The sequence below is a fragment of the Pseudophryne corroboree genome, assembly GCF_028390025.1.
Source record: "Pseudophryne corroboree isolate aPseCor3 chromosome 3 unlocalized genomic scaffold, aPseCor3.hap2 SUPER_3_unloc_97, whole genome shotgun sequence".
NCBI classification, from domain to species: domain Eukaryota; kingdom Metazoa; phylum Chordata; class Amphibia; order Anura; family Myobatrachidae; genus Pseudophryne; species Pseudophryne corroboree.
Genome location: NW_026967593.1, coordinates 220,066 through 246,377, shown reverse-complemented (window position 1 = coordinate 246,377; position 26,312 = coordinate 220,066). Strand labels below are relative to the sequence as shown.

The 26,312-nt window shown below is 45.4% G+C and overlaps 1 protein-coding gene across 1 annotated transcript in view; it reads right to left on the bottom strand.

Moving 5' to 3' along the window:
• LOC134984926 (uncharacterized) overlaps positions 1-26,312 on the bottom strand; it is a 171,983-nt gene that overhangs the window by 51,556 nt on the left and 94,115 nt on the right. The window contains 1 exon segment of the mRNA XM_063950387.1: positions 9,906-10,023. Coding sequence (XP_063806457.1) covers positions 9,906-10,023 — 118 coding nt within the window.

Sequence of the window (26,312 nt, the reverse complement as noted above, 5' to 3'; positions counted from 1 at the left end):
GTCCAGGTTATGACTGGAGAGGTGATTGCTGGGAATGGGGCATTATACAGTAATACCAGGGGATGTGTCTGGGTGATGACTGGAGAGGTGACTGCCGGGAATGTGAACATTATACAGTAACACCAGGGGACGTGTCTGGGTGGTGACTGCCGGGAATGGGACATTATACAGTAACACCAGGGAGAGTGTCCAGGTGATGACTGGAGAGGTGACTGCTGGGAATGGGACATTATACAGTAACGCCAGGGGACGTGTCTGGATGATGACTGGAGAGGTGACTGCTGGGAATGTGACATTATACAGTAACACCAGGGGAAGTGTCTGGGTGATGACTGGAGAGGTGACTGCTGGGAATGTGACATTATACAGTAACACCAGGGGACGTGACTGGGTGATGACTGGAGAGGTGACTGCTGGGAATGGGACATTATACAGTAACACCAGGGGACGTGTCTGGGTGATGAGCGGAGAGGTGACTGCTGGGAATGGGGTATTATACAGTAACACCAGGGGACGTGTCTGGGTGATGAGCGGAGAGGTGACTGCTGGAAATGGTACATTATACAGTAACACCAGAGGACATGTCTTGGGGTTGACTGGAGAGGTGACTGCTGGGAATGGGACATTATACAGTAACACCAGTGGACGTGTCTGGGTGATGACTGGAGAGGTGACTCCTGGGAATGGGACATTATACAGTAACACCAGGGGATGTGTCTGGGTGATGACTGGAGAGGTGACTGCCGGGAATAGGACATTATACAGTAACACCAGGGGACGTGTCTGGGTGATGACTGGAGAGGTGACTGCTGGTAATGGGACATTATACAGTAACACTAGGGGATGTGTCTGGGTGATGAATGGAGATGTGACTGCTGGGAATGGGACATTATAAAGTAACACCAGGGGATGTGTCTGGGTGATGACTGGAGAGGTGACTGCCGGGAATGGGACATTATACAGTAACACCAGGGGACGTGTCTGGGTGATGACTGGAGAGGTAACTGCTGGGAATGGTACATTATACAGTAACACAGGGGGATGTGTCTGGTTGATGACTGGAGAGGTGACTGCTGGGAATGGGACATTATACAGTAACACCAGGGGATGTGTCTGGGTGATGACTGGATAGGTGACTGCTGGGAATGGGACATTATACAGTAACACAAGGGGACGTGTCTGGGTGATGACTGTATCACTGTGTGTGTCAGGTTTCTATAAGGTGTCAGGATGTCACTGTCTATGTCTCCAGGCAGGAGGGGGAGTATATAGAGGAACACAGGGGTCTGTACAAGGACGTGATGATGGAGAATCACCGGCCCCTCACATCACTGGGTAAGAGGAGACTGTCATGTATTGTACAGGGGAGAGCAGGTATGGGGGCCCCCTATATACACACATCACCTGATAATCACATATATACACTGTACTCAGTCACTGTGTGTCTCTTACAGATGGACTCAGTAACAGAGATACCCCAGAGAGATGTCCCCGTCCTCTGTATTCCCAGGATTGTACAGAGGAGAATCACAGGATCCCACAGGAGGATCAGGTAGGTGGGATTTAGGGTCTCCCCATAATACCAAAGTGACCATCACTATGTGATCTGTAGAGCAGCTGTGTGTGTCTTATACACTACTATTATTATACTATTATTAATGTATATTGTTTTGTGGGCTATTTAGGATGAATGTCTCACTGACATTAAGATAGAAGATACAGAGGGAGAAGAAGAGACTTATGTGACTGATATGAAGGCAGAAGATATATCTGGAGAAGAAGAGACGTATGTGACTGATATGAAGGCAGAAGATATAGAGGGAGAAGAAGAGACGTATGTGACTGATATAAAGGCAGAAGATACAGAGGGAGAAGAAGAGACGTATGTGACCGATATAAAGGCAGAAGATACAGAGGGAGAAGAAGAGACGTATGTGACTGATATAAAGGCAGAAGATATAGAGGGAGAAGAAGAGACGTATGTGACTGATATAAAGGCAGAATATACAGAGGGAGAAGAAGAGACGTATGTGAGGGGTGATCAGCAGTGTAAGGAGGAGATCCCTACAGATATCAGCAAAGGTGAGTAATAAACTTTTATTACAGAAGTCACATATTCTCCTTGCTCAGTCACTACAGCAATCTCTTATCCTACACCCTCCTCTGTAAGTACAAACTAATGAGGAATATATATTTTCCCAGTGTGGAGTTAGGAGCCATCAGCCCCTATTATACTCCTGTTCTCCCCCTCACATCATGTCACTGTGTGTTACCAGCCCAGAGATCTGACCAGTCTCCTCCCCACACTCTCTGGTGTATCTCATACATCAGGAGCCATCAGCCCCTATTATACTCCTGCTCTCCCCCTCACATCATGTCACTGTGTGTTACCAGCCCAGAGATCTGACCAGTCTCCTCCCCACACTCTCTGGTGTATCTCGTACATCAGGAGACATCAGCCCCTATTATACTCCTGCTCTCCCCCTCACATCATGCCAATGTGTGTTACCAGCCCAGGGATCTGACCAGTCTCCTCCCCACACTCTCTGGTGTATCTCATACATCAGAAGCCATAAGCCCTTATTATACTCCTGCTCTCCCCCTCACATTATGTCATGTGTGTTACCAGCGCCACAGGAGATAGAGCATGTTGGGCAGTTATTGGTAAACCGAGGGGGAGAGTACAATGGAACATGTGATTCCTGAGTGGCTACCACCGCCGCCTTCTGGTCAGCTAAATATTTTAATGCAAGACGTCTCTTACGGGGAGAATTGAGACCTTTTACATTAAGACTTAGAAACGTCACCGTGATAGAGAGAGATCAGATCATGGTATGAAACATCTAGGATCATCTGTGTAAAGTCCAATGGAGTCTGTAGGGCGTGTGCATACTTCAAATCTATCAAATAACAGAAAAAATAAAATAGTGAACTAAAATGGGCGACAAACAGAAATAGCGTCCATAAAGGAGCTAGAGATTCCGTCACTAGGGTACCATGACCGAAAAGCAGAAAAAGGTGGCAGTCTGGCCTAAAAGGGAAACCCACCGACTACCCCAAGTAGCCATATCACAGTGCAAAATCTAGTCATCATAGTAACAATTGTACAAAGAAATATCAAATCTCAATGTAACCAATGTATCCAAAGGAGGTAAAGGCCAGGAACATGTCCTGATATCCAATTTAGGTTCTACCAACACAGTTATAAGGGCAACAGGATGTTAGATGAATCAGTCATGCTTTACCTGAACACCCAAACATTCTAGAAAGGTATTATGTAACAGTGGAAAGAATGTCAGACCATATACCATATAGCAATTAAATAGCACAGGAAATAAAGATAAAAATATATGTTTTATACCCATAACAAGAGCAAATAAATCTGGCCCAAAAATAGATCCATGTCCAGTAACTTAGTCCCGGTTGGCACATATTACAGTAGGAAACAAACTCTGAGTGTCTGTAACAGTCTTACTCCTTTAGCATATTACTTAAAGACGGAAGACAACTCCTCCGGGATTGGTTTAGGTAAAATGTTATGAGGGACTGTCAACAGGAGTTTCCCACTTTTTCAGAATAGTAGGGCTATTCTCGGGTGAAGGTATCACTGTGAAGGCACCGTTTCGCATCACAATATTCTTAGTAGGAAAGCCCCATTTGTATTGCACATTTCCTTGGGTGGAATAGACGCCTTTTGTCCAGCGTCACAGTAGAAATATCCAGAAATAGCTGCAGATTATCCAGGCACTATGTTATGGACGAGGAATACAAAGCAACCCGTGGAATGCATTCTTTAATGTGAAAAAGTGGACCCTTAGCAGAGTGTCCCTCAGTGCTTGGATACGGGCCTGTTTGGACTTTGGGAGTCTATGGATCCTATCAGTAAGAAGGTCTGCGCAGAAGCCTTCAGTGAAAGTTTTTGAAAAGAGAACCGTGGCATAATCATAAAGCTCAGCATTTGTAACAGAATCCAGAACGCCCATTATTCTGATATTATTTCTCCGAGACCTGTCTTCTAAATCAATGACTTTATCACAAATAGAGACCATGTCTTCCTGAAGGGAGCGTAGAGTAGCAGGACCATCTAGAGTGTCTTAAGACGTCTTCAGCCATTACAGCTGGGCTGTGCATCTGACAAGAAGTAGCAGATGATGATGTAGCAGTCTCAGAAGGACCACCTGAATTTGAGGTACCAAAGAGATGGACAGGTGGGGCCGATTTGGTACCTTTTTAACCTTTTTTGGAGGTATTGTAAGCCGGCTACAAAGAGACGGACCTCTCAGAGATAGGAAAATACAAACAATCTATAAATAAATGGAGCAGTAGTACGCTGTCAGGAGGTTACATCAAGATGACTCAGTTCAAAATTAAATTCTTAGTCGGGCTGATGGGGGTATCCGAGCCCAAATTTCAAGTAAACATGATGTAATGCAACTCAAATAACACAGTAATGACCAAAAAATTCCACTAGAGGTCAGCGTGATACAGACGTGAAGTACTCAGCACAGAGAGACACAAATGGCAAAATATATTCAGGTGATAAATCCACAAAATAATGTACTGTGAGGTTGTAATCAGGGTGTAATGAGCTGTGCTCAGACGATACTTGATACTGGGCTCTGCATGTAGACTGAGAGGAAGTAGATGATAGTGGTACCATATAAATAGAAGGTAGTGTCACCTCCAGGCAAATGCTGCAATTTAGTGTAGTGACCCCGGTCCAGCCGTCAGTACACTTATTTAGCGGCTTATATCAATTTTACACCTTATTGAAGGCAGAAGGCAAAGCATGCGATGGCCGGGCACCAGGATCCAAACTGGCAGCCATCTCACTTCCCAATACCACCGCCGGGCTCCAGTGACTGTGGGCAGCCCGTTCTGTCCCCAGCAGTAGTGGGAGCTGTGCACCCGTCTGAGACACAAGCGCCTCCAAGTCAGGTATCCGGAGCGTGCAGGAAAGACTGAGTGCACTTAGCCCCAGAATACAGCCTGTGGCTTCAGCGGTGTCACTAGGCTGCGGCAGTGAACGGTGCCCGGAGTGAGCGGTGCAAGCAGATTTTGGACAGAAGGAGTGGGGGACTTAATAGATTGGATCTTGGTCCCAGCGGCGGCTGAGAGCTATCAGGTAGGGTAGATAAGAAGCCACTTAGTGAGGAGAGCTCCAGAAAGCACGTCTGGATAGATCACGCCCCTTTTATTTATTATTTTATATACTAACAGGGGTGACTCTCACTCAGATGTTCACTGCTGCCAGTAGCACACGTATGAGAAGCAGAAGTATGGCGGCAGCTGTATAGATCCTGATATGTAATTCTCTGTATCATACTTACCGTACACACATCATCCTTATTACTATTGAGAGTATAGAGGTAAGACACTGATGATGGGGGGGGGGGGGGGTGTTTGTAAAAATGGATTATAACCTAGCAGATGATGATTACAGGGTATTATGTGGTGTATTGCATGTAAAATACCTTGTTCCACACCTACTCTGCTGTAGCAATATATCTTATATAAGGGTGAGTAACACTTGTACAGGCTTACCAGCATATGAGCACACACATAAAGGAATGCTACCTTACCAATGCTTCCAGGAGTAACGTTAGGAGACATTTCTCTGATCCATCAGCTCATATGACTGATGTTATTATTCATCTAGAATCTCCAATTCATACGATATGTTCCCCATCCATTGTTTTACATTGGTGCTGACAGGACTTGGCGAGTGACTACATCTCCATTTATACTTCATGGTTAGTTCCAGTACAATAGAGAGATATATCTAAGTCTTATTATAATACATTTGTTATTGTGAGTGTTCTCAGGAGGGTGGACACAATGATAGTCTGAGACACAATATTATAAAGCCTTCATTAAAAGTTATGTTTTATTATACACACACATTTACAATTAAGTGTCCCAGAGAGTCATCTCCTATTGTTTACAAGATTAATATTGTTACAGAAAATGTCACATTTCCATAATGTATTTTATTTCCAGCAGATGGATACACAAGCAGGAATATCTCAGAAGGACATCTAATGTTATCCCTGGATTGTGACATAAAAGATAATGACAGTAGACAGGATTCTCCAGGAGATAACCCCATTACCCCAATTATACATCCAGCTCTCTCAGCTGAGCCCTCTGATCCTGGGAAATGTTCTCCTGATCACTCTGATATTGGAGCATCTGTTACAGCTCTGACAGTAGATACAGTGTTTCCCTGTTCTATAGATGCCAACTATTTTACACAGAACACAAAGCTTATAACCCATCAGCCAGCTAAAGCAGGGGAGAGGCCATTTCCATGTTCTGAGTGTGGGAAATGTTTTACATACAAATCAGCTTTTGTTACACATCAGAGATATCACACAGGTGAGAAACCATTTCCATGTTCTGAGTGTGGCAAATGTTTTGCACGGAAATCAAATCTTGTTAAATAGAGTAGTCACACAGGTGAGAGGCCATTTTCTTGCTTTGAGTGCGAGAAATGTTTTACACGGAAATCAAATCTTGTTAAACATCAGAGTCGTCACACAGGTGAGAGACCATTTCCATGTTCTGAGTGTGGGCAATGTTTTGCACAGAAATCACATCTTGTTACACATCAGAGAAGCCACACAGGTGAGAAGCCTTTTCCATGTTCTGAGTGTGGAAAATGTTTTGCACAGAAATCAAATCTTGTTACACATCAGAGAAGTCACACAGGTGAGAAGCCATTTTCTTGCTCTGAGTGTGGGAAATGTTTTGGACGCAAATCAGATCTTGTTACACATCAGAGAAGTCACACAGATAAGAATCCATTTCCATGTTCTGAGTGTGGGGAATGTTTTGCACACAAATCAGATCTTGTTATACATCAGAGAAGTCACAGAGGTGAGAATCCATATCTATGTTCTGAGTGTGGGAAATGTTTTGCACACAAATCACATCTTGATACACATCAGAGAAGTCATACAGGTGAGAAACCATTTTATTGCTCTGAGTGTGGGAAATGTTTTACCCAGAAATCATGTCTTGTTATACATCAGAGAAGTCACACAGGTGAGAAGCCATTTCCATGTCCTGAGTGTGGGCAATGTTTTGCACACAAATCAGATCTTGTTATTCATCACAGAAGTCACACAGGTGAGAAGCCATTTTCTTGCTCTGAGTGCAGGAAATGTTTTGCACAGAAATCACATCTTGTTACACATCAGAGAAGTCACACAGGTGAGAAGCCATTTTATTGCTCTGAGTGTGGGAAATGTTTTACCCAGAAATCAAGTCTTATTATACATCAGAGAAGTCACACAGGTGAGAAGCCATTTCCATACTCTGAGAAATAAATCAGCTCTTGTTGCACACAACAGACATCACTTAGGTGAGGAACCATTTTAATGTACTGGAGTATACTCATCATTGCCATACGTTTTTCTTCAAGGTTCTTATCCTATCTCCTATGCTTTTTGCAATATACATGCTACCACTGGGTGAAATAATCAGATGTCATGCCCTCATCTACCACTGCTATGCAGATGACCTGTCTTTTGCTCCAGGTACCCAGTACCAATCCTAAATGGTTGTCTAGCTGAGCTCCAGGTGTTGGTGATGCCAGTTGGCTGTGACTCAGTCCTGGTGAAACAGGTCTTTATGATAGAAGCTCACCACCAAAGGGCAGGGCTTCAACTCAGCTTTGCAAAGCAACCAGACTTACGCTTGGGTGTTCAGAGTTACAAAATGCTGATGTTGGAGTGACACTTAGACATCAGGTATTTGCCACAATCAGATTGTCATCTGAGGAACATAGCCAGACTCCACCACTTATTTCCCTCAGAAGATCTACCTACAGTCATACATACACTTGTATAATCACGCATAGACTACTTCAATGTCCTCTACCTGGGTCTCCCAGCAAAAGAATTGCACCGCTTGTAGCTTGTACAGAATGCAGCAGCCAGGCTGTTACCTAACCAGACCGTTCCGGCCACATCACACCCATTCTCTACTCCCTTCACTGGCTGCCGGTAAGATGGGGACTATTAATCTTACTGACTCTCCCAGCCCTACATGACCGGGGTCCAAGGTACCAGAAGCAGCGTCTTCCTCCTTACTGCCCAGCTTGCTTCCATCTGCAGATGGACTGTTACCAGCAGTTCCAAGAATCCTCAAGAAGTTCTGAGATGTCAGAGGGGAGACATGTTGGATGGCACTATTGCTGTGGTGGGGACTGCCGGAGGCACTATCTGTGGCTAGTATTCCCAAGCGGTGCTGAGGCGTCAGAGGGGAGAGACAGGGTGGGTGGCACTAGTGCTGTAGTTGGGTTGCCGGAGGCACTATGGGTAATTTCTTATTCATCCACTTGGGGTCACTGGAGTACTCGAGATATGAACGGAGAGTTAGCAGGAACAGGCACATTTAAATTAGTAACCTCCTCCCCCTCCACACTCCCAAAGGTACTTGACGTGGAGAGTTCTCCACAGTTTTTCTATTTTTCACAGATTTTTTTCTTTTTTACACTCAATCCCTTCCCAGATTATTAAGAAGCTTTGGTCCGGGATTGTTTGTGCTGCTGCTGCAGCAATTGGCTTCTCGGTGCTCAGGAGAGGAGTACGGCGGCTGCCGCGACTCTGTCTTCAGAAGGAGGAGAGGGGGGAGGCTGAACGCAATATATATTGGCTAATATGGTGATAAGTTTCATCTTGCATGCTTTATTATACTTGAGTATAGGCATGCACATGGCAGGACGCCATTTTATCCTTACTTCCTGGTTCTTCTTGCAGGAAGTTTGCTGCTGTCCTACAACACTCGGCCACTGGAGGAGGTGGTGTGTTAGTAGGAATTCGGTACAGCACAGGTTTCACTGATTGCAGTGTGTCCCACGTATACTGCACTTCTGGGTTATACACACTTTAGTTACACTTTTACTGAGTCGTGGGACTTGTCTGTTTTTGTCTACTTGTCTGTGTACATAATGAGTAAGGTAAATGCAAAATCAAAAAAGCAGCTTAGCTGCAAGGTCTGTGAGAGTGTGTTACCTGACTGAACTGCTGCATACAGTATGTCTTGCAAATACGAACCCATAACCTGATCCTCCTTGGGTAATGTCTGGGTTACAATCGGAATTGGCCGCTGCGCGAAAGGAGCGTAAGACGGCTAGATCTGAGGCTAGGGTAATACCAGAAGGGGCTCAGGAGATGTCTAGGACTTTGCAAGGGTTACAAAAGTCCAAGTCTAGCTCAGTTCCGAAAGATAGCATTTGTTTTATATCTTACCAGTGTCAGCTGTGTTGCATTCTGACGATTCAATGCCAGACCTGATTGCTCAAGAGGAACATGAGGAAGGTGATTTGGGCCAGAAGTCAGATAATGAGGTTACTGATAGTCTGGCCATTGATAATCTCATCAGGGCAGTACATCAGGCTCTAAATTTTACGGAGGTTGAAGAACCTCTTTCAAATGATGAAGTGTTATTTGCTAAAAGACGGAGAACACCGGTGTGTTTTCCTTATTCAGATTCTCTGAATAAGCAGTTAACAGAAGCATGGAAGAATCCGGATAAACGGTTTTCTATGACTCAGCGGTTTCTGTCTAGTTACCCGTTCCCAGAGTCTATGACGTCTAAATAGTGAAATTGGCTGGCTGTGGATTCCTTGGTGTCAAAACTTTCTAAGAAGTTAACCATTCCAGTTCCAGCTGCTATGACGCTTAAAGGCCCATCAGAGTGTAAGCTAGAAGCTATGCTAAAGTCAGTGTATACAGCAGTAGGGGTGTTGCTTAGACCTGCTTTGGTTGGAGTTTGGATTAACAAGGCTGTAGTTGCATGGGCAACACAGCTTAAGTTGGGCCTACAAGAAGAACATCTGTGAATCTGCTGAGTATCTAGGTATGGCTTCTATGGACGTCGGCCTGGCTAGTACTCACCTTTCAGCTTCACAAGTTGCAGTACAACGTGCACTTTGGCTGCATTCTTGGCAGGCGGAGGCAGAGTCCAAATGAGAAATAGATGCATTGCCTTATGCTGGCGAGATGTTGTTTGGTCCTGAATTGGACAAATGGATTTCTCAGGCCACGGGGAGAAAGTCTGTTTTCCTACCATTGCCTTTACAGGTTCCTAAATGGAAATTCTCTGGATCAGCATTCAAATCCTATAGACCTCAGTCCTTTCGAGGCCATGCTAGAGGAACAACCATACACAGTAGACATGGTAGATGACGTGGTTTTCAACAAACCACTAACCGTCATGACACTAAGACGACCGACAAGCCAGTGGCATGACGGGCTTCCAGCCCATCTCGGATCTTCAGTTGTGGGTGTCACAACTGAGGGCTGAGGCTGACTGGGGGAAGCCTCAGATGTAGGGGCTGGCGTGTAGGTGAACCGTGGAGGTAAGATTAGGTTCCTAGAAATGCAGGATGTTTGAACACCATCAACCCGAAGGCGTGACCACAACAATGGAGTAAAATATAAAAGTCAATTTATTGAACACACAGTATATATCTTGGCAATGAGATATCTTCAACAGTTAAGTGCAGAATGAAATGCAGTACAGTTCCTGAGAATGCAAAAGGTATTTGAGACTGTGGCTATGCAGAACAAGATGACAAAAGTCCTTGCCAAAATCCGGAGTTGAAAAGTCTGTGGCTACAGCTATCCGCTGTAATGCGGAAACAAGCAAGTACCGCCTAGTAGGTGGTAGACAGGAGACTGGGATAGGCACTGATACACTGAGGTTGAAGTGAAGTAGATAGAATTGCCAGAGACTGCCGAACGGAATCGGTGTGAGGAAAGATGTGCTGAACTCACCACAGGAGCAACAGTTTGATGGTGAACATTGATGAATACTGTGGTCCAATGTTGTGTAGAAGGAGATGCAGAGTGATATATGAATACCGCTAGAGATGACGTGAAGCACTGCTGTAGGCAGATGGTAACACCAAGCACTGCTGGAAGCTGGAAGCCAGTGACACTTTACCACAGAGGCTAGTGAGCGATGCTGTAGATAATGGAAGTAGCAACAATACCAAGACACAGCTGGAAGCAGAGCAGGTCCACAGCTGGAAGCCGATGTCAGGATCGCAGTAGATAGTCAGGAAGCAGAGCTGGAACACTGCAGGAGTCAGGCTGCACCGCAGGGTGGTAATTGGTGCCGGTCTCTTGGAGAAGCTGAATCACAGGAGCTGGAGTACCTGGAAAGTCAAGCTGGAAATTCACCAAACAGGAGAGACATGTATGCAAGGATTGACAACGAAAGCACTGACCCTTATCCAGCCCTGGAGTAGGATATTTATACCAGCTGATGAGCTGGGATTGGCTGGATAATATAGGCAGAGTCCAGACTGCAGCGGATAGGCTGAAAACAACGTGATAAAAAACAAATACGGCTGCACCCATGTTTGAAACTGGAAGGAAAGTCTGTCTGTACTGTACATGTGGGAATCGGCAGTAATGGGCGCGGAGGGCAGGAGATGCCATACTTTAAACAAATGGATGTTTTGTGTAATGTTGCCATGCCAGCGCTTCTGCAATCACAGAGTAGAACCTTGAGACTCAGATATGCAGTGCGCTGCCCGCAGACAGCGCAGGTGGAATCCAGGCCTGGAATTCCGGGCCAGTCTCAGAAGGCACTTAGCAGGTAAATAATGGGGGTAATAACCCGGATCGTGACAGTGGGAGCACGCCTTCAGACGTTTCACTTGGCGTGATTTCAGACATCCATAGATGGGTGGAACCGCAATTTAGTGTCCAAATGTTACAAATTAGAGTTCGATTGTCTTTCACCAATGCGATTTTTCAAGACATGTCTGCCTGTGTCAGGAGACAAGAAGGTGGTTCTGCAGATGTGATTCAATCTCTGGTAGACTCAGAAGGTTTGATTCCGGTCCCAGATCACCAACAGGGTCAAGGTTATTATTCCAGTCTTTTTGTAGTAACAAAGCTGGATGGTTCTGTCAGACATATATTGAACCTAAAGGGGCTCAATCAGTACATTGCTTACTACAGATTCAAGATGGAATCCCTGCGGTCAGTGATTGCAGGTTTAGAGCCACATAAATTCATGATTTCGCTGGATCTCAAGGATGCGTACTTACACATTCCAATTTGGCCACCACATCAGGTGTACTTAAGGTTTGCAGTACAACAAAATCATTATCAATTTCAGGCTCTACCGTTTGGCCTCTCGTCAGCAACTCAGGTGTTCACAAAGGTGATGTCTGTGATGATAGCTCATCTCAGATCCCTGGGAGTGATAATAGTTCTGTACTTAGACGATCTGCTCATCAAAGCTCGTCTCAACAGATACTCCTTCAACATACCTTACTAACGTACAATGTACTGGTTCAGCACGGTTGAATTGTCAACTTCAAGAAATTAAGTCTGATTCCATCTCAAAGACTTCAATTCCTAGGAATGATTCTCGACACTGGATCAATTCATTTACCTGGCAGAACAGAAAGTACAAAGTATTCATCATCTGGTAGAGTTAGTGCTCAAACCACGGACAGTCTCGGTGCATTTGTGCATTCGACTGTTAGGAAAGATGGTGACGTCTTTTGAAGCACTCCAGTTCGGAAGATTTCACTCACGTCCTTTTCAACTGGATGTTCTCGCACAGTGGACAGGCTCGCATCTACAAATTCATCAGATGGTGAGGCTGTCTCCAAGGGCCAGAATATCACTACTCTGGTGGCTCCAAGTACACAATCTCACAGCAAGAAAAAGGTTCAGAGTCTGGAATTGGATTATTCTGATGACAGACGCAAGTCTCAGAGGTTGGGGAGCAGTGGTCCAAAATTGTCAGTTTCGGGGTTTCTGGTCAGACCGAGAAAGTTTACTGTCGATAAATGTCCTGGAACTCAGGGCAATTTACAACACGCTGTGACAGGCAGTTCACATGCTCCAATCTCAGACTGTCCAGGTTCAGTCAGACAACGTGACGGCAGTCACATACAGCAACAAACAAGGAGGAACTCAAAGTCGCATAGCCATGCAGGAAGTTGCTCGAATCCTCAAGTGATATTGCTGGCAGTGTTTATTCCAGGAGTGGACAACTGGGAGGCAGATTATCTCAGCCGTCAGGATTTTCATCCAGGGGAATGGGCATTAAATCCAGAGGTGTTCTAGATGTTGGCCCAGCGGTGGGTTTACCCACAGGTGGATCTAATGGCATCTTGCCAAAATCATCAAACACCCCAGTATGTGTCCAGAACGCAAGATCCAAAGGCAGTGGCAATGGATGCTCTCACAATCGCGTGTCCGTACAGCCTCGTGTATAGGTTTCCACCTTTACCACTGCTTCCTCGGTTGCTAAAGCGGATCAAATGACAGTCCATGATAGTCATATTAGTGGCGCCTCATTGGCCCTGGAGAGCGTGGTTCTCGGATCTCAGAGGTCTACTCGCAGACAACCCGTGGACACTCCCGCTACGTCCAGCCATGCTACAACAGGATCTATTCCTGTACCCCGATTTAGCGCTGCTGCGTTTGACGGGATGGCTGTTGAAACCACTCTCTTGAGATGAGAGGGCATTCCAGAATCGGTTATACCAACCATGTTACATGCTAGAAAGAGAAAGCCAGTAACGGCAGCTCATTATCACAGGATTTGGCATGCCTATATAGGGTGGTGTGAAGCTTGGAATTTTCCGACATCAAGTTATCCTTTCAAGTTATCCCGTCTTTTGCTATTTTTACAGACTGGGTTAGATGGAGAACTGCGTTTATCTACACTAAAGGTGCAGGTCTCTGCCTTGTCAATTTACTTTCAAAGGCGTTTGGCCCTTTTGCCAACTGTTCACACTTTCCTGCAAGGTGTCCTCAGAGTACAACCTCCATTTATACCACCTACAGCGCCATGGGATTTGAATCTGGTTTTAGATTTTTTACAGTCTTCAAATTTTGAACCCTTGCAACAAGTGGATGTTAAGTTTCTGACTTGGAATACAGTTTTTCTCCTAGCCTTAGCTTCAGCAAAGCGTGTTTCAGAATTGGGTTCCCTTGTCCTGCAAGCCACCGTATCTGGTGTTTCATGATGATAGAGCAGAACTTCGGACGAATCCCGCTTTCCTACCAAAGGTAGTATCTTCTTTTCAAATCAATCAACCAATCGTAGTTCCGGTATTATCAGAGGGTGCAGGAACTCCAGCTACATTGGATGTGGTACGCGTACCCCGCATTTATGTAGCCCAAACATCAACAGTACGTAAAACGGATACGTTCTTTGTTCTCTATGATGCAGTCATAATAGGTTGGCCAGCTTCCAAACAGACCTTGGCCAGATAGATTAACTTGACCATTCGTCAGGTGCACTTTCATGCTAGTCTAACACCGACTGCATGTGTCAGCACATTCCTTGCGTTCTGTGGGAACGTCATGGGAGCAGGTCATGGAGCTTTTATGACGCAACTTTGCCGTGCGGCTACATGGTCATCAGTGCACACGTTTGTGCGCTTTTGCAAGTTTAATACGTTTGCGGCATCAGCATCTAGCTTTGGCCGTCTAGTGTTACAGGTGCCAAACAGCTCTCCCGCCCAAGGGGGAAACTTTGGTATGTCCCAAGAGTACTCCAGTGACCCATAGTGGATGAAAAAATAGGATATTGGTACTTACCAGATAAATCCTTTACTTTGAATCCACAGGGGGCACTGGACGCCCACCCAGAGCAGTTTCACCTGTCTTGTGGTAAGTTCAGTAGATCTTATGGCAACGGATTCTCACCAACTTGCTCAATTGTTAAGGTGATTGTTATCTATTGTCGCGTCAACTGTTCAGTTGTCCATTTCATTATGTGTCAACTTTATCGTTGTCCGTTATGTTATAATGTTATATGTAATTCTCTAATGTTCATCCTATCTATTGCTCCTGTTTGGCTCAGTAAAAACACTGAGGTACCTTGGTGTATGGAGGAGGTGGAGGGTTACTAATTTAAATATTTAAATGTGCCTGTCCCTGCTAATGCACCGTCCATATCCCAAGAGTACTCCAGTGCCCCCTGTGGATTCAAAGAAAATAATTTATCTGGTAAGAACCAAAATCCTATTATTATCCCCAAGCAGCACTAAGGTGTCCGAGGGGGAGACCGAGCGGTGGCAGTAGTGGAGGGGCGATGGTGGGTGGCAGTAGTGGGGGGAACAGGGCGTGGCAGTATTGGGGAGAGAGTGTGGTGGCAGTAGTGGGGAAAGACAGGGTGGGTGGCAGTAGTGGGGGGAGACAGGGTGGGTGTCAATAGTGGTGGGAGACAGGGTGGTGGCAGTATTGGGGGGAGATGGGCGGGTGGCAGTTGTGTGGGGAGACAGGGTGGTGGCAGTAGTGGGGGAAGACAGGGCGGTGGCAGTCTGGGGAGACAGGGCGGGTGGCAATAGTGGTGGGGAGATGGGTGGCAGTAGTGGGGGGAGACAGGGCGGATGCAGTAGTGGGGGGGAAACAGGGCATGGCAGTATTGGGGGAGAGAGTGCGGTGGCAGTAGTGGGGGAAGACAGGGTGAGTGGCAGTAGTGGGGGGAGACTGGGCGGGTGGCAATAGTGATGGGGAAACAGGGTGGTGGCATTAATGGGGGGAGATGGGGTGGGTGGCAGTTGTGTGGGGAGACATGACAGTGGCAGTAGTGGATGTAGACAGGGTGGTGGCAGTAGGGGGATGAGACAGGGCGTGTGGCAATAGTGGTGGGGAGAGGGGTGGCAGTAGTGGGGGGAGACGGTGGGTGGCAGTAGTGGGGGGAGACTGGGTGGGCGGCAGTAGTATAGGGAGATAGGGCAGGTGGCAGTAGTGCAGGGAGACAGGGTGGATGGCAGTAGTGGGTGAGATGGTGGGAGGCAGTAGTGGGGGGAGACAGGGTGGATGGCAGTAGTGGGTGAGATGGTGGGAGGCAGTAGTGGGGGGAGACAGGGCGGGTGGTCACAGTGCAGTACAAGGGGCTGCTGGAGGCAGTAACGAGGTGTATGGGTCCCGCACAGAACCAGTTGATAATTAGACTTAATGATGATTATGCTTCCTTATTTCTAATGAATCCCTTGTATGTGTTACTGTTATTTGCTGGGTCAGCCCTTATGTGTGTTCTGTGTAATAATCCTGAAAGTAGTGCTGCTACCGATCTCATATCATTTGTAGTAACTTGGAAAAGATGAGATATGAGGTGCACTCTGGAAGCTTATAGGGGGTTAATCAGAGATGAACACAGATGTGACATCACGCAGCCCCGGGAAAATGGTTCCGGCCCTCCCGCGTTCACCCCTCAGGGATGTGACCGCAATGTGTGTGTCTGTGTGGCCGCTGTGCATATGCATTTTGTCACCACCAGCAAACTGCTGCGGCCCGCTGTTGCGGCTGGGTCTGAATGACCCCCATAGACTGTTGTGCAGAGTAAAGTATTTTTAATGTTTAATACACAGATTTTTCTCTATATTTTAAAGATATGAAATAAAGTGGTATAAAAAGAAAAGATTTCCGTTGAGTCTTTTTATGTGTCTGTGTATTATCTTATTTCCAGATAATTGTCGCTATGGTGACAGAAACAATTTCCTGTTAATGTGTCACTTGTGTTGTTACTTTTGTGTCCACATAATATCAGTGTTGCTGTGTATAAATCTCTCGTCTGGTGTGTAAAGGTGGGTACACACGCTGCCATTGTGACTGTGCGATTTCCCTTGAACTGTCCGGAGCCCAGAACCACCAATAGTGACTGTATGTACTTGTGATTGTGGCTATGTGTGATTGTGACAGCTCATGTGAATAGTGGGTGACATTACAGGGGGGTCTCTGTGTAAGTAAATAGTGGCAGACATTTTATATCAGTGCATTTATGTGGAGTGGGGGCAGTGGCCTGTCAGGAAGCTGCAATGACATCATGTGACTTCCTCTGGTTTCCATATTCCCCTTTGGGGGTGTGTGTGTGTGTGTGTGTGTGTGTGTGTGTATATATATATATATATATATATATATATATGTTGTAACACTGTAGGGGTGCAAGGCGCCTCTTCCTGGGGAATATGGCAGCACGCAGCAGCTGAGAAACAACACAAGTCCAGTTTCTGGTACAACTGGCCCCGGCCAGTTTTATTGAAACAGAAAATAAAACAAACACCAAAAGAAAATACCTTGCCTGTCCGGCACTAACTAACACAGGATATTCCTAACTGTCACTAAACAAAACAAAGAGTTCTCCAGTAAATACTGTGTAGCTCACTTGTATCAGAAAGCGTGTTCCTCTCACACAGACCCTGCAGCATTCCCAGGCAGTCTCCCCATACTAATCAGGCTAGCAGCCCTATAACACTCTTACACAGCTGAAACCCTGATTAGCCCTCTGTGAGGCCAAAGACCCGAACTGGGCCCAATGTCTAGAACTCTCCTTATCGCTCTCTTAGAGCCTATACCCAGCTTTTACAGCAAACTGAAAAGGTTCTGACAAAACCAAAAGCATTTTTCCTAGAAGTTAACACTTTCTAAAACATGTAAGACAAGAACCTGGGACAAACATAACTGCCCTCAAACACTATCCCAGTGTTCTTGTCACAATATATATATATATTACACTGCTCAAAAAAATAAAGGGAACACTTAAACAACACAATGTAACTCCATGTCAGTCACACTTCTGTGAACTCAAACTGTCCACTTAGGAAACAACACTAATTGACAATCAATTTCCCATGCTGTTGTGCAAATGGAATAGACAACAGGTAGAAATTATAGGCAATTAGCAAGACACCCCCAATAAAGGAGTTGTTCTGCAGGTGGTGACCACAGACCACTTCTCAGCTCCTATGCTTTCTGGCTGATGTTTTGGTCACTTTTGAAAGCTGGCGGTGCTTTCACTCTAGTGGTAGCATGAGACGGAGTCTACAACCCACACAAGTGGCTCAGGTAGTGCAGCTCATCCAGGATGGCACAGCAATGCGAGCTGTGGCAAGAAGGTTTGCTGTGTCTGTCATCGTAGTGTCCAGAACATGGAGGCGCTACCAGGAGACAGGCCAGTACATCAGGAGCTGTGGAGGAGGCCGTAGGAGGGCAACAACCCAGCAGCAGGACCGCTACCTCCGCCTTTGTGCAAGGAGGAACAAGAGGAGCACTGCCAGAGCCCTGCAAAATGACCTCCAGCAAGCCACAAATGTGCATGTGTCTACTCAAATGATCAGAAACAGACTCCATGAGGGTGGTATGAGGGCCCAACGTCCACAGGTGGTCGTTGTGCTTACCGCCCAACACCGTGCAGGAAGTTTGGCATTTGCCAGAGAACACCAAGATTGGCAAATGCACCACTGGCGCCCTGTGCTCTTCACAGATGAAAGCAGGTTCTTACTGAGCACATGTGACAGACGTGACAGAGTCTGGAAACGCTAAGGAGAACGTTCTGCTGCCTGCAACATCCTCCAGCATTACCGGTTTGGCAGTGGGTCAGTAATGGTGTGGGGTGGCATTTCTTTGGGGGGCTGCACAGCCCTCCATGTGCTCGCCAGAGGTAGCCTGACTGCCATTAGGTACCGAGATGAGATCCTCACACCCCTTGTGAGGCCATATGCTGGTGCGGTTGGCCCTGGGTTCATCCTAATGCAAGACAATGCTAGACCACATGTGGCTGGAGTGTGTCAGCAGTTCCTGCAAGATGAAGGCATTGATGCTATGGACTGGCCCGCCCGTTCCCCAGACCTGAATCCAATTGAGCACATCTAGGACATGATGTCTCGCTTCATCCACCAATGCCACGTTGTAGCACAGACTGTCCAGGAGTTGTTGGATGCTTTAGTCCAGGTCTGGTAGGAGATCCCTCAGGAGACCATCCGCCACCTCATCAGGAGTAGGGTGGCCAATCCCGGGATCGGCGGGATCCTGGGATTTAGGCCCAAAAATGGCCGGGATTCAATCCCGGGATTGGAAGCTCCAATCCCGGGGATTGAGGGATCAGCATTGAGCGTCCACAGGACGCTCAGACGCTGCCCAGCTTCCTCCTTCCGGGTCCCCAGCGCAGCGTGAGAGGTCACGCTGCGCTGTCAGAAGCCGTCAGCAGCGATGAAAGGATGATCCCCGCCCGCCCGCCCGCCCTCGGTATATGGTAAGTTATATGTGCGGGTGGGTGGGGCGGTGTGGGGCGAGGGGGCGGCCACTTATCTAAAAGCCAATCCCTGGTATCTCGGGAATCCCGGGATTGGCCATTTTTCAATCCCGATCCCCGGGATTGAAAAAAAGGCCCAGGATTGGCTTCCCTAATCAGGAGCATGCCCAGGCATTGTAGGGAGGTCATACAGGCACATGGAGGCCGCACACACTACTGAGCCTCATTTTGACTTGTTTTAAGGACATTACATCAAAGTTGGATCAGCCTGTAGTGTGTTTTTCCACTTTAATTTTGAGTGTGACTCCAAATCCAGACCTCCATGGGTTAATAAATTTGATTTCCATTGATAATTTGTGTGTGATTTTGTTGTCAGCACATTCAACTATGTAAAGAACAAAGTATTTCATAAGAATATTTCATTCATTCAGATCTAGGATGTGTTATTTTAGTGTTCCCTAAATTATATACGGCGTATAGGCCAGCCATCACACACAGGGCAGATTATATATATATATAATCTAGCAGATGTGCGGCACTCAGGTATATATAATTATATACGGCGTATAGGCCAGCCATCACACACAGGGCAGATTATATATATATATATATATATAATCTAGCAGATGTGCGGCACTCAGGTATATGAAACTTGCAGGTATCAACGTTTCAATTTTATGAAAATTGTCATCAGGATAATCAAGAACAAACAATGTATTCACCTTATATCCCCCCCATTGTGAACAGCAGCGGTGCCCGTCTGGCAGGACCCGCCCAATGGCCGAGGCGCTGGGAGATGACGTAAATACTTCATGCGTTATACTCGTCATCCCGGAGACCCGTCACCATGGAAACCCGAGATAGTGACCCTGATACAAATAACAGTAATGTAACACAGGACAGCAGAGAGAAATCACATAATAACACATGATACACATGCCTATGGACAAAAAGTCTCACGGCAGCTAAATGGCTAGAAAATAAATACTATATATGGGGGATGGCTCAATAATGCAGCTATATAACTATGTGAGCCTATAGTAGATGCCTTATAGTGACCAAAGGTCATGGGATAAGGTTATATAATTATATGTACTAATAATGAGTGGACTAGAGGGAAAACACACTGGCAAAACAGATTCATGACTGGATAGCTAATGGGTCAATGAATGAGGTGCTACATAATAGTGCAGGCTATTGAAAACATGCTAGTGACACGGCCTCATTCACACCCCGAGTGGTGATGACGTCCAATTTCTTGATCCATCTTGTCTCACATCTTAACAATGCTCGATGTCTGTCCCCTCTCCTAATTCTGGGGGCTACATGATCGATCATTCGATATTTGAGGCTAGCAAGCGAGTGCCGTGCTTCCACAAAGTGGCGTGCCACCGGTTGGTCGCTGGTTCCATTGGTTAAGGCTGCTCTAATAGTAGAGCGATGAGTGGTCATCCTCTCCTTGAATTTTCTTATCGTATTGCCTATGTAACACAAGCCACAGGGGCAAACTATCTGATATACCACGTAGGTGGATTGGCAAGTCAAGTGATGTTGTATCCTAATTTTGTAGCCCAAATGCGGATGACAGAATGTGTCACCTATGATGAGATGCCTACAGGTGGTACATGAGCATCTTAAACATCCTGCTTTTAGTGGAGCTAACAGGCGAGTATCATAGGGATGATTTTTAGTGGAGATGTCTGTCTTGACCAAGATGTCCCTCAAATTCCTGGCTCGCTTGTAGCAAGGCATGATGTCTGTAGATTGTAGATCTAACTTATTGTCCGTTTGAATCACGTGCCAGTTTTTCTTAGTCACTCTGTTTGTTATTACTGAGGTGGCATTAAATCACTCTTCCATGGAAATTGTGATTTAGTCTCTTATGTAGTAATTTGGTACGGTCCATCTGTAAAACTGTATATTTGGTTTCGATCAGCTGCTTGATATACCCTCGCATAACCAGTCATTGAATCAAATCATCGATCTGTGTTTCGGTCATCTTGATATTATTGTTGGATCCTATGAATTCTGATCATTTGTGAATATGGCAGTCCAAATTTTAACCCTCTTGGATGACAACTGGAGGCAGCAGGAACGTATTCCTATCTGTGGGTTTGGTGAATACTGTGGTACTAATCAGAGCTTTGTTCATACAGATCCTTACATCCAAAAAGTCAATGCTACTTTCATCCATTTGATATGTAAGCTTGACATGGCTGTCAGAGGCATTGTGTGCGTCCAAGATTTCTTTCAGGCTGCTGGATTGGCCCTTCCAAATGCTTAGTACAGTGGTTCCCAAACTTTTTTGAATCACGGCGCCCTAGAGTATCAGAATTTTTATCACGGCACCCCTAGTCCAAAAGTTTCTAATTGGGAAATTTATAAAAAATATGAAATTAAGTAAATTATGTTTATATGTCATACTTGGGTTCAGTTATGTGGTTAGGGACAAGATTTGCTTCTGTTTATACACATATTTTATGACTGGCAGCCACAAGTACTAGTTTTTCCTATTACATGGATAATAAATATTTTGAATTGGCCCTGGACCACCAACCCGAGGCACCCCTGCAAGTGTCCCGCGGCACCCCAGGGTGCCACGGCACACAGTTTGGGAACCACTGGCTTAGTACATTGTCGATAAACTTCTTATGTATAAGGTGATTACATTGTTTGTTCTTGTTTATCCTGACAACAATTTTTATCAAATGTAAACATTGATACCTGCAAGTGGTGCTGTTTGAAGTTTCATATACCTGAGTGCCGCACATCTGCTAGATTATATATATATATATATATATATATATATATATATATATATATAATCTGCCCTGTGTGGGCCAACCGGCCTATACGTCGTATATAATTATGCGTCCTGCCCCGTGTATATAATTATGTGTCCTGCCCCGTGTATATAATTATGTGTCCTGCCCCGTGTATATAATTATGTGTCCTGCCCCGTGTATATAATGATGTGTCCTGCCCCGTGTATATAATTATGTGTCCTGCCCCGTGTATATAATTATGTGTCCTGCCCCGTGTATATAATTATGTGTCCTGCCCGTGTATATAACGATGTGTCCTGCCCCGTGTATATAATGATGTGTCCTGCCCCGTGTATATAACGATGTGTCCTGCCCCGTGTATATAATGATGTGTCCTGCCCCGTGTATATAACTATGCGTCCTGCCCCGTGTATATAATTATGTGTCCTGCCCCGTGTATATAATTATGTGTCCTGCCCCGTGTATATAATTATGTGTCCTGCCCCGTGTATATAATTATGCGTCCTGCGCCGTGTATATAATTATGCGTCCTGCCCCGTCTATATAATTATGTGTCCTGCCCCGTGTATATAATTATGTGTCCTGCCCCGTGTATATAACTAGGTGTCCTGCCCCGTGTATATAATTATGTGTCCTGCCCCGTGTATATAATTATGTGTCCTGCCCCGTGTATATAATTATGTGTCCTGCCCCGTGTATATAATTATGTGTCCTGCCCCGTGTATATAATTATGCTTCCTGCCCCGTGTATATAATTATGTGTCCTGCCCCGTGTATATAATTATGCGTCCTGCCCCGTCTATATAATTATGTGTCCTGCCCCGTCTATATAATTATGTGTCCTGCCCCGTGTATATAATTATGCGTCCTGCCCCGTGTATATAACTATGTGTCCTGCCCCGTGTATATAATTATGTGTCCTGCCCCGTGTATATAATGATGTGTCCTGCCCCGTGTATATAATGATGTGTCCTGCCCCGTGTATATAATTATGTGTCCTGCCCCGTGTATATAATTATGCGTCCTGCCCCGTGTATATAATTATGTGTCCTGCCCGTGTATATAATTATGTGTCCTGCCCCGTGTATATAATTATGTGTCCTGCCCCGTGTATATAACTAGGTGTCCTGCCCCGTGTATATAATTATGTGTCCTGCCCCGTGTATATAATTATGTGTCCTGCCCCGTGTATATAACTAGGTGTCCTGCCCCGTGTATATAATTATGTGTCCTGCCCCGTGTATATAATTATGTGTCCTGCCCCGTGTATATAATTATGTGTCCTGCCCCGTGTATATAATTATGTGTCCTGCCCGTGTATATAATTATGCGTCCTGCCCCGTGTATATAACTATGTGTCCTGCCCCGTGTATATAATTATGCGTCCTGCCCTGTGTATATAATTATGGGTCCTGCCCCGTGTATATAATTATGTGTCCTGCCCCGTGTATATAATTATGTGTCCTGCCCCGTGTATATAATTATGTGTCCTGCCCCGTGTATATAATTATGTGTCCTGCCCCGTGTATATAACTATGCGTCCTGCCCCGTGTATATAATTATGCGTCCTGCCCCGTGTATATAATTATGTGTCCTGCCCCGTGTATATAATTATGTGTCCTGCCCCGTGTATATAATTATGTGTCCTGCTCCGTGTATACAATTATGTGTCCTGCCCCGTGTATATAATTATGTGTACTGCCCCGTGTATACAATTATGTGTCCTGCCCCGTGTATATAATTATGCGTCCTGCCCCGTGTATATAATTATGCGTCCTGCCCCGTGTATATAATTATGCGTCCTGCCCCGTGTATATAATTATGCGTCCTGCCCCGTGTATATAACTATGTGTCCTGCCCCGTGTATATAATTATGTGTCCTGCCCCGTGTATATAATTATGCGTCCTGCCCCGTGTATATAATTATGCGTCCTGCCCCGTGTATATAATTATGTGTCCTGCCCCGTGTATATAATTATGTGTCCTGCCCCGTGTATATAATTATGTGTCCTGCCCCGTGTATATCATTATGTGTCCTGCCCCGTGTATATAACTATGTGTCCTGCCCCGTGTATATAACTATGTGTCCTGCCCCGTGTATATAATTATGTGTCCTGAATCGTGTATATAATTATGTGTCCTGCCCCGTGTATATAATTATGTGTCCTTCCCCGTGTATATAATTATGCGTCCTGCCCCGTGTATATAATTATGTGTCCTGCCCCGTGTATATAATTATGTGTCCTGCCCCGTGTATATAATTATGTGTCCTGCCCCGTGTATATAATTATGTGTCCTGCCCCGTGTATATAATTATGTGTCCTGCCCCGTGTATATAACTATGTGTCCTGCCCTGTGTATATAATTATGTGTCCTGCCCCATGTATATATAATTATGTGTCCTGCCCCGTGTATATAATGATGTGTCCTGCCCCGTGTATATAATTATGTGTCCTGCCCCGTGTATATAATGATGTGTCCTGCCCCGTGTATATAATGATGTGTCCTGCCCCGTGTATATAATTATGCGTCCTGCCCCGTGTATATAATTATGTGTCCTGCCCCGTGTATATAATTATGTGTCCTTCCCCGTGTATATAATTATGCGTCCTGCCCCGTGTATATAATTATGTGTCCTGCCCCGTGTATATAATTATGCTTCCTGCCCCGTGTATATAATTATGTGTCCTGCCCCGTGTATATAATTATGCGTCCTGCCCCGTCTATATAATTATGTGTCCTGCCCCGTCTATATAATTATGTGTCCTGCCCCGTGTATATAACTATGTGTCCTGCCCCGTGTATATAACTATGTGTCCTGCCCCGTGTATATAATTATGTGTCCTGAATCGTGTATATAATTATGTGTCCTGCCCCGTGTATATAATTATGTGTCCTTCCCCGTGTATATAATTATGCGTCCTGCCCCGTGTATATAATTATGTGTCCTGCCCCGTGTATATAATTATGTGTCCTGCCCCGTGTATATAATTATGTGTCCTGCCCCGTGTATATAATTATGTGTCCTGCCCCGTGTATATAATTATGTGTCCTGCCCCGTGTATATAACTATGTGTCCTGCCCCGTGTATATAATTATGTGTCCTGCCCCATGTATATATAATTATGTGTCCTGCCCCGTGTATATAATGATGTGTCCTGCCCCGTGTATATAATTATGTGTCCTGCCCCGTGTATATAATGATGTGTCCTGCCCCGTGTATATAATGATGTGTCCTGCCCCGTGTATATAATTATGCGTCCTGCCCCGTGTATATAATTATGTGTCCTGCCCCGTGTATATAATTATGTGTCCTTCCCCGTGTATATAATTATGCGTCCTGCCCCGTGTATATAATTATGTGTCCTGCCCCGTGTATATAATTATGCTTCCTGCCCCGTGTATATAATTATGTGTCCTGCCCCGTGTATATAATTATGCGTCCTGCCCCGTCTATATAATTATGTGTCCTGCCCCGTCTATATAATTATGTGTCCTGCCCCGTGTATATAATTATGCGTCCTGCCCCGTGTATATAACTATGTGTCCTGCCCCGTGTATATAATTATGTGCCCTGCCCCGTGTATATAATTATGCGTCCTGCCCCGTGTATATAATTATGTGTCCTTCCCCGTGTATATAATTATGTGTCCTGCCCCGTGTATATAATTATGCGTCCTGCCCCGTGTATATAATTATGCGTCCTGCCCCGTCTATATAATTATGCGTCCTGCCCCGTCTATATAATTATGCGTCCAGCCCCGTCTATATAATTATGTGTCCTGCCCCGTCTATATAATTATGTGTCCTGCCCCGTCTATATAATTATGTGTCCTGCCCAGTGTATATAATTATGTGTCCTGCCCCGTGTATATAATTATGTGTCCTGCCCCGTGTATATAATTATGTGTCCTGCCCAGTGTATATAATTATGTGTCCTGCCCCGTGTATATAATTATGCGTCCTGCCCCGTGTATATAATTATGCGTCCTGCCCCGTGTATATAATTATGCGTCCTGCCCCGTCTATATAATTATGCGTCCTGCCCCGTCTATATAATTATGCGTCCTGCCCCGTCTATATAATTATGCGTCCTGCCCCGTCTATATAATTATGTGTCCTGCCCCGTCTATATAATTATGTGTCCTGCCCCGTGTATATAATTATGTGTCCTGCCCCGTGTATATAATTATGGGTCCTGCCCCGTGTATATAACTATGTGTCCTGCCCCGTGTATATAATTATGTGCCCTGCCCCGTGTATATAATTATGCGTCCTGCCCCGTGTATATAATTATGCGTCCTTCCCCGTGTATATAATTATGTGTCCTTCCCCGTGTATATAATTATGCGTCCTGCCCCGTGTATATAATTATGTGTACTGCCCCGTGTATACAATTATGTGTCCTGCCCCGTGTATATAATTATGCGTCCTGCCCCGTGTATATAATTATGCGTCCTGCCCCGTGTATATAATTATGCGTCCTGCCCCGTGTAT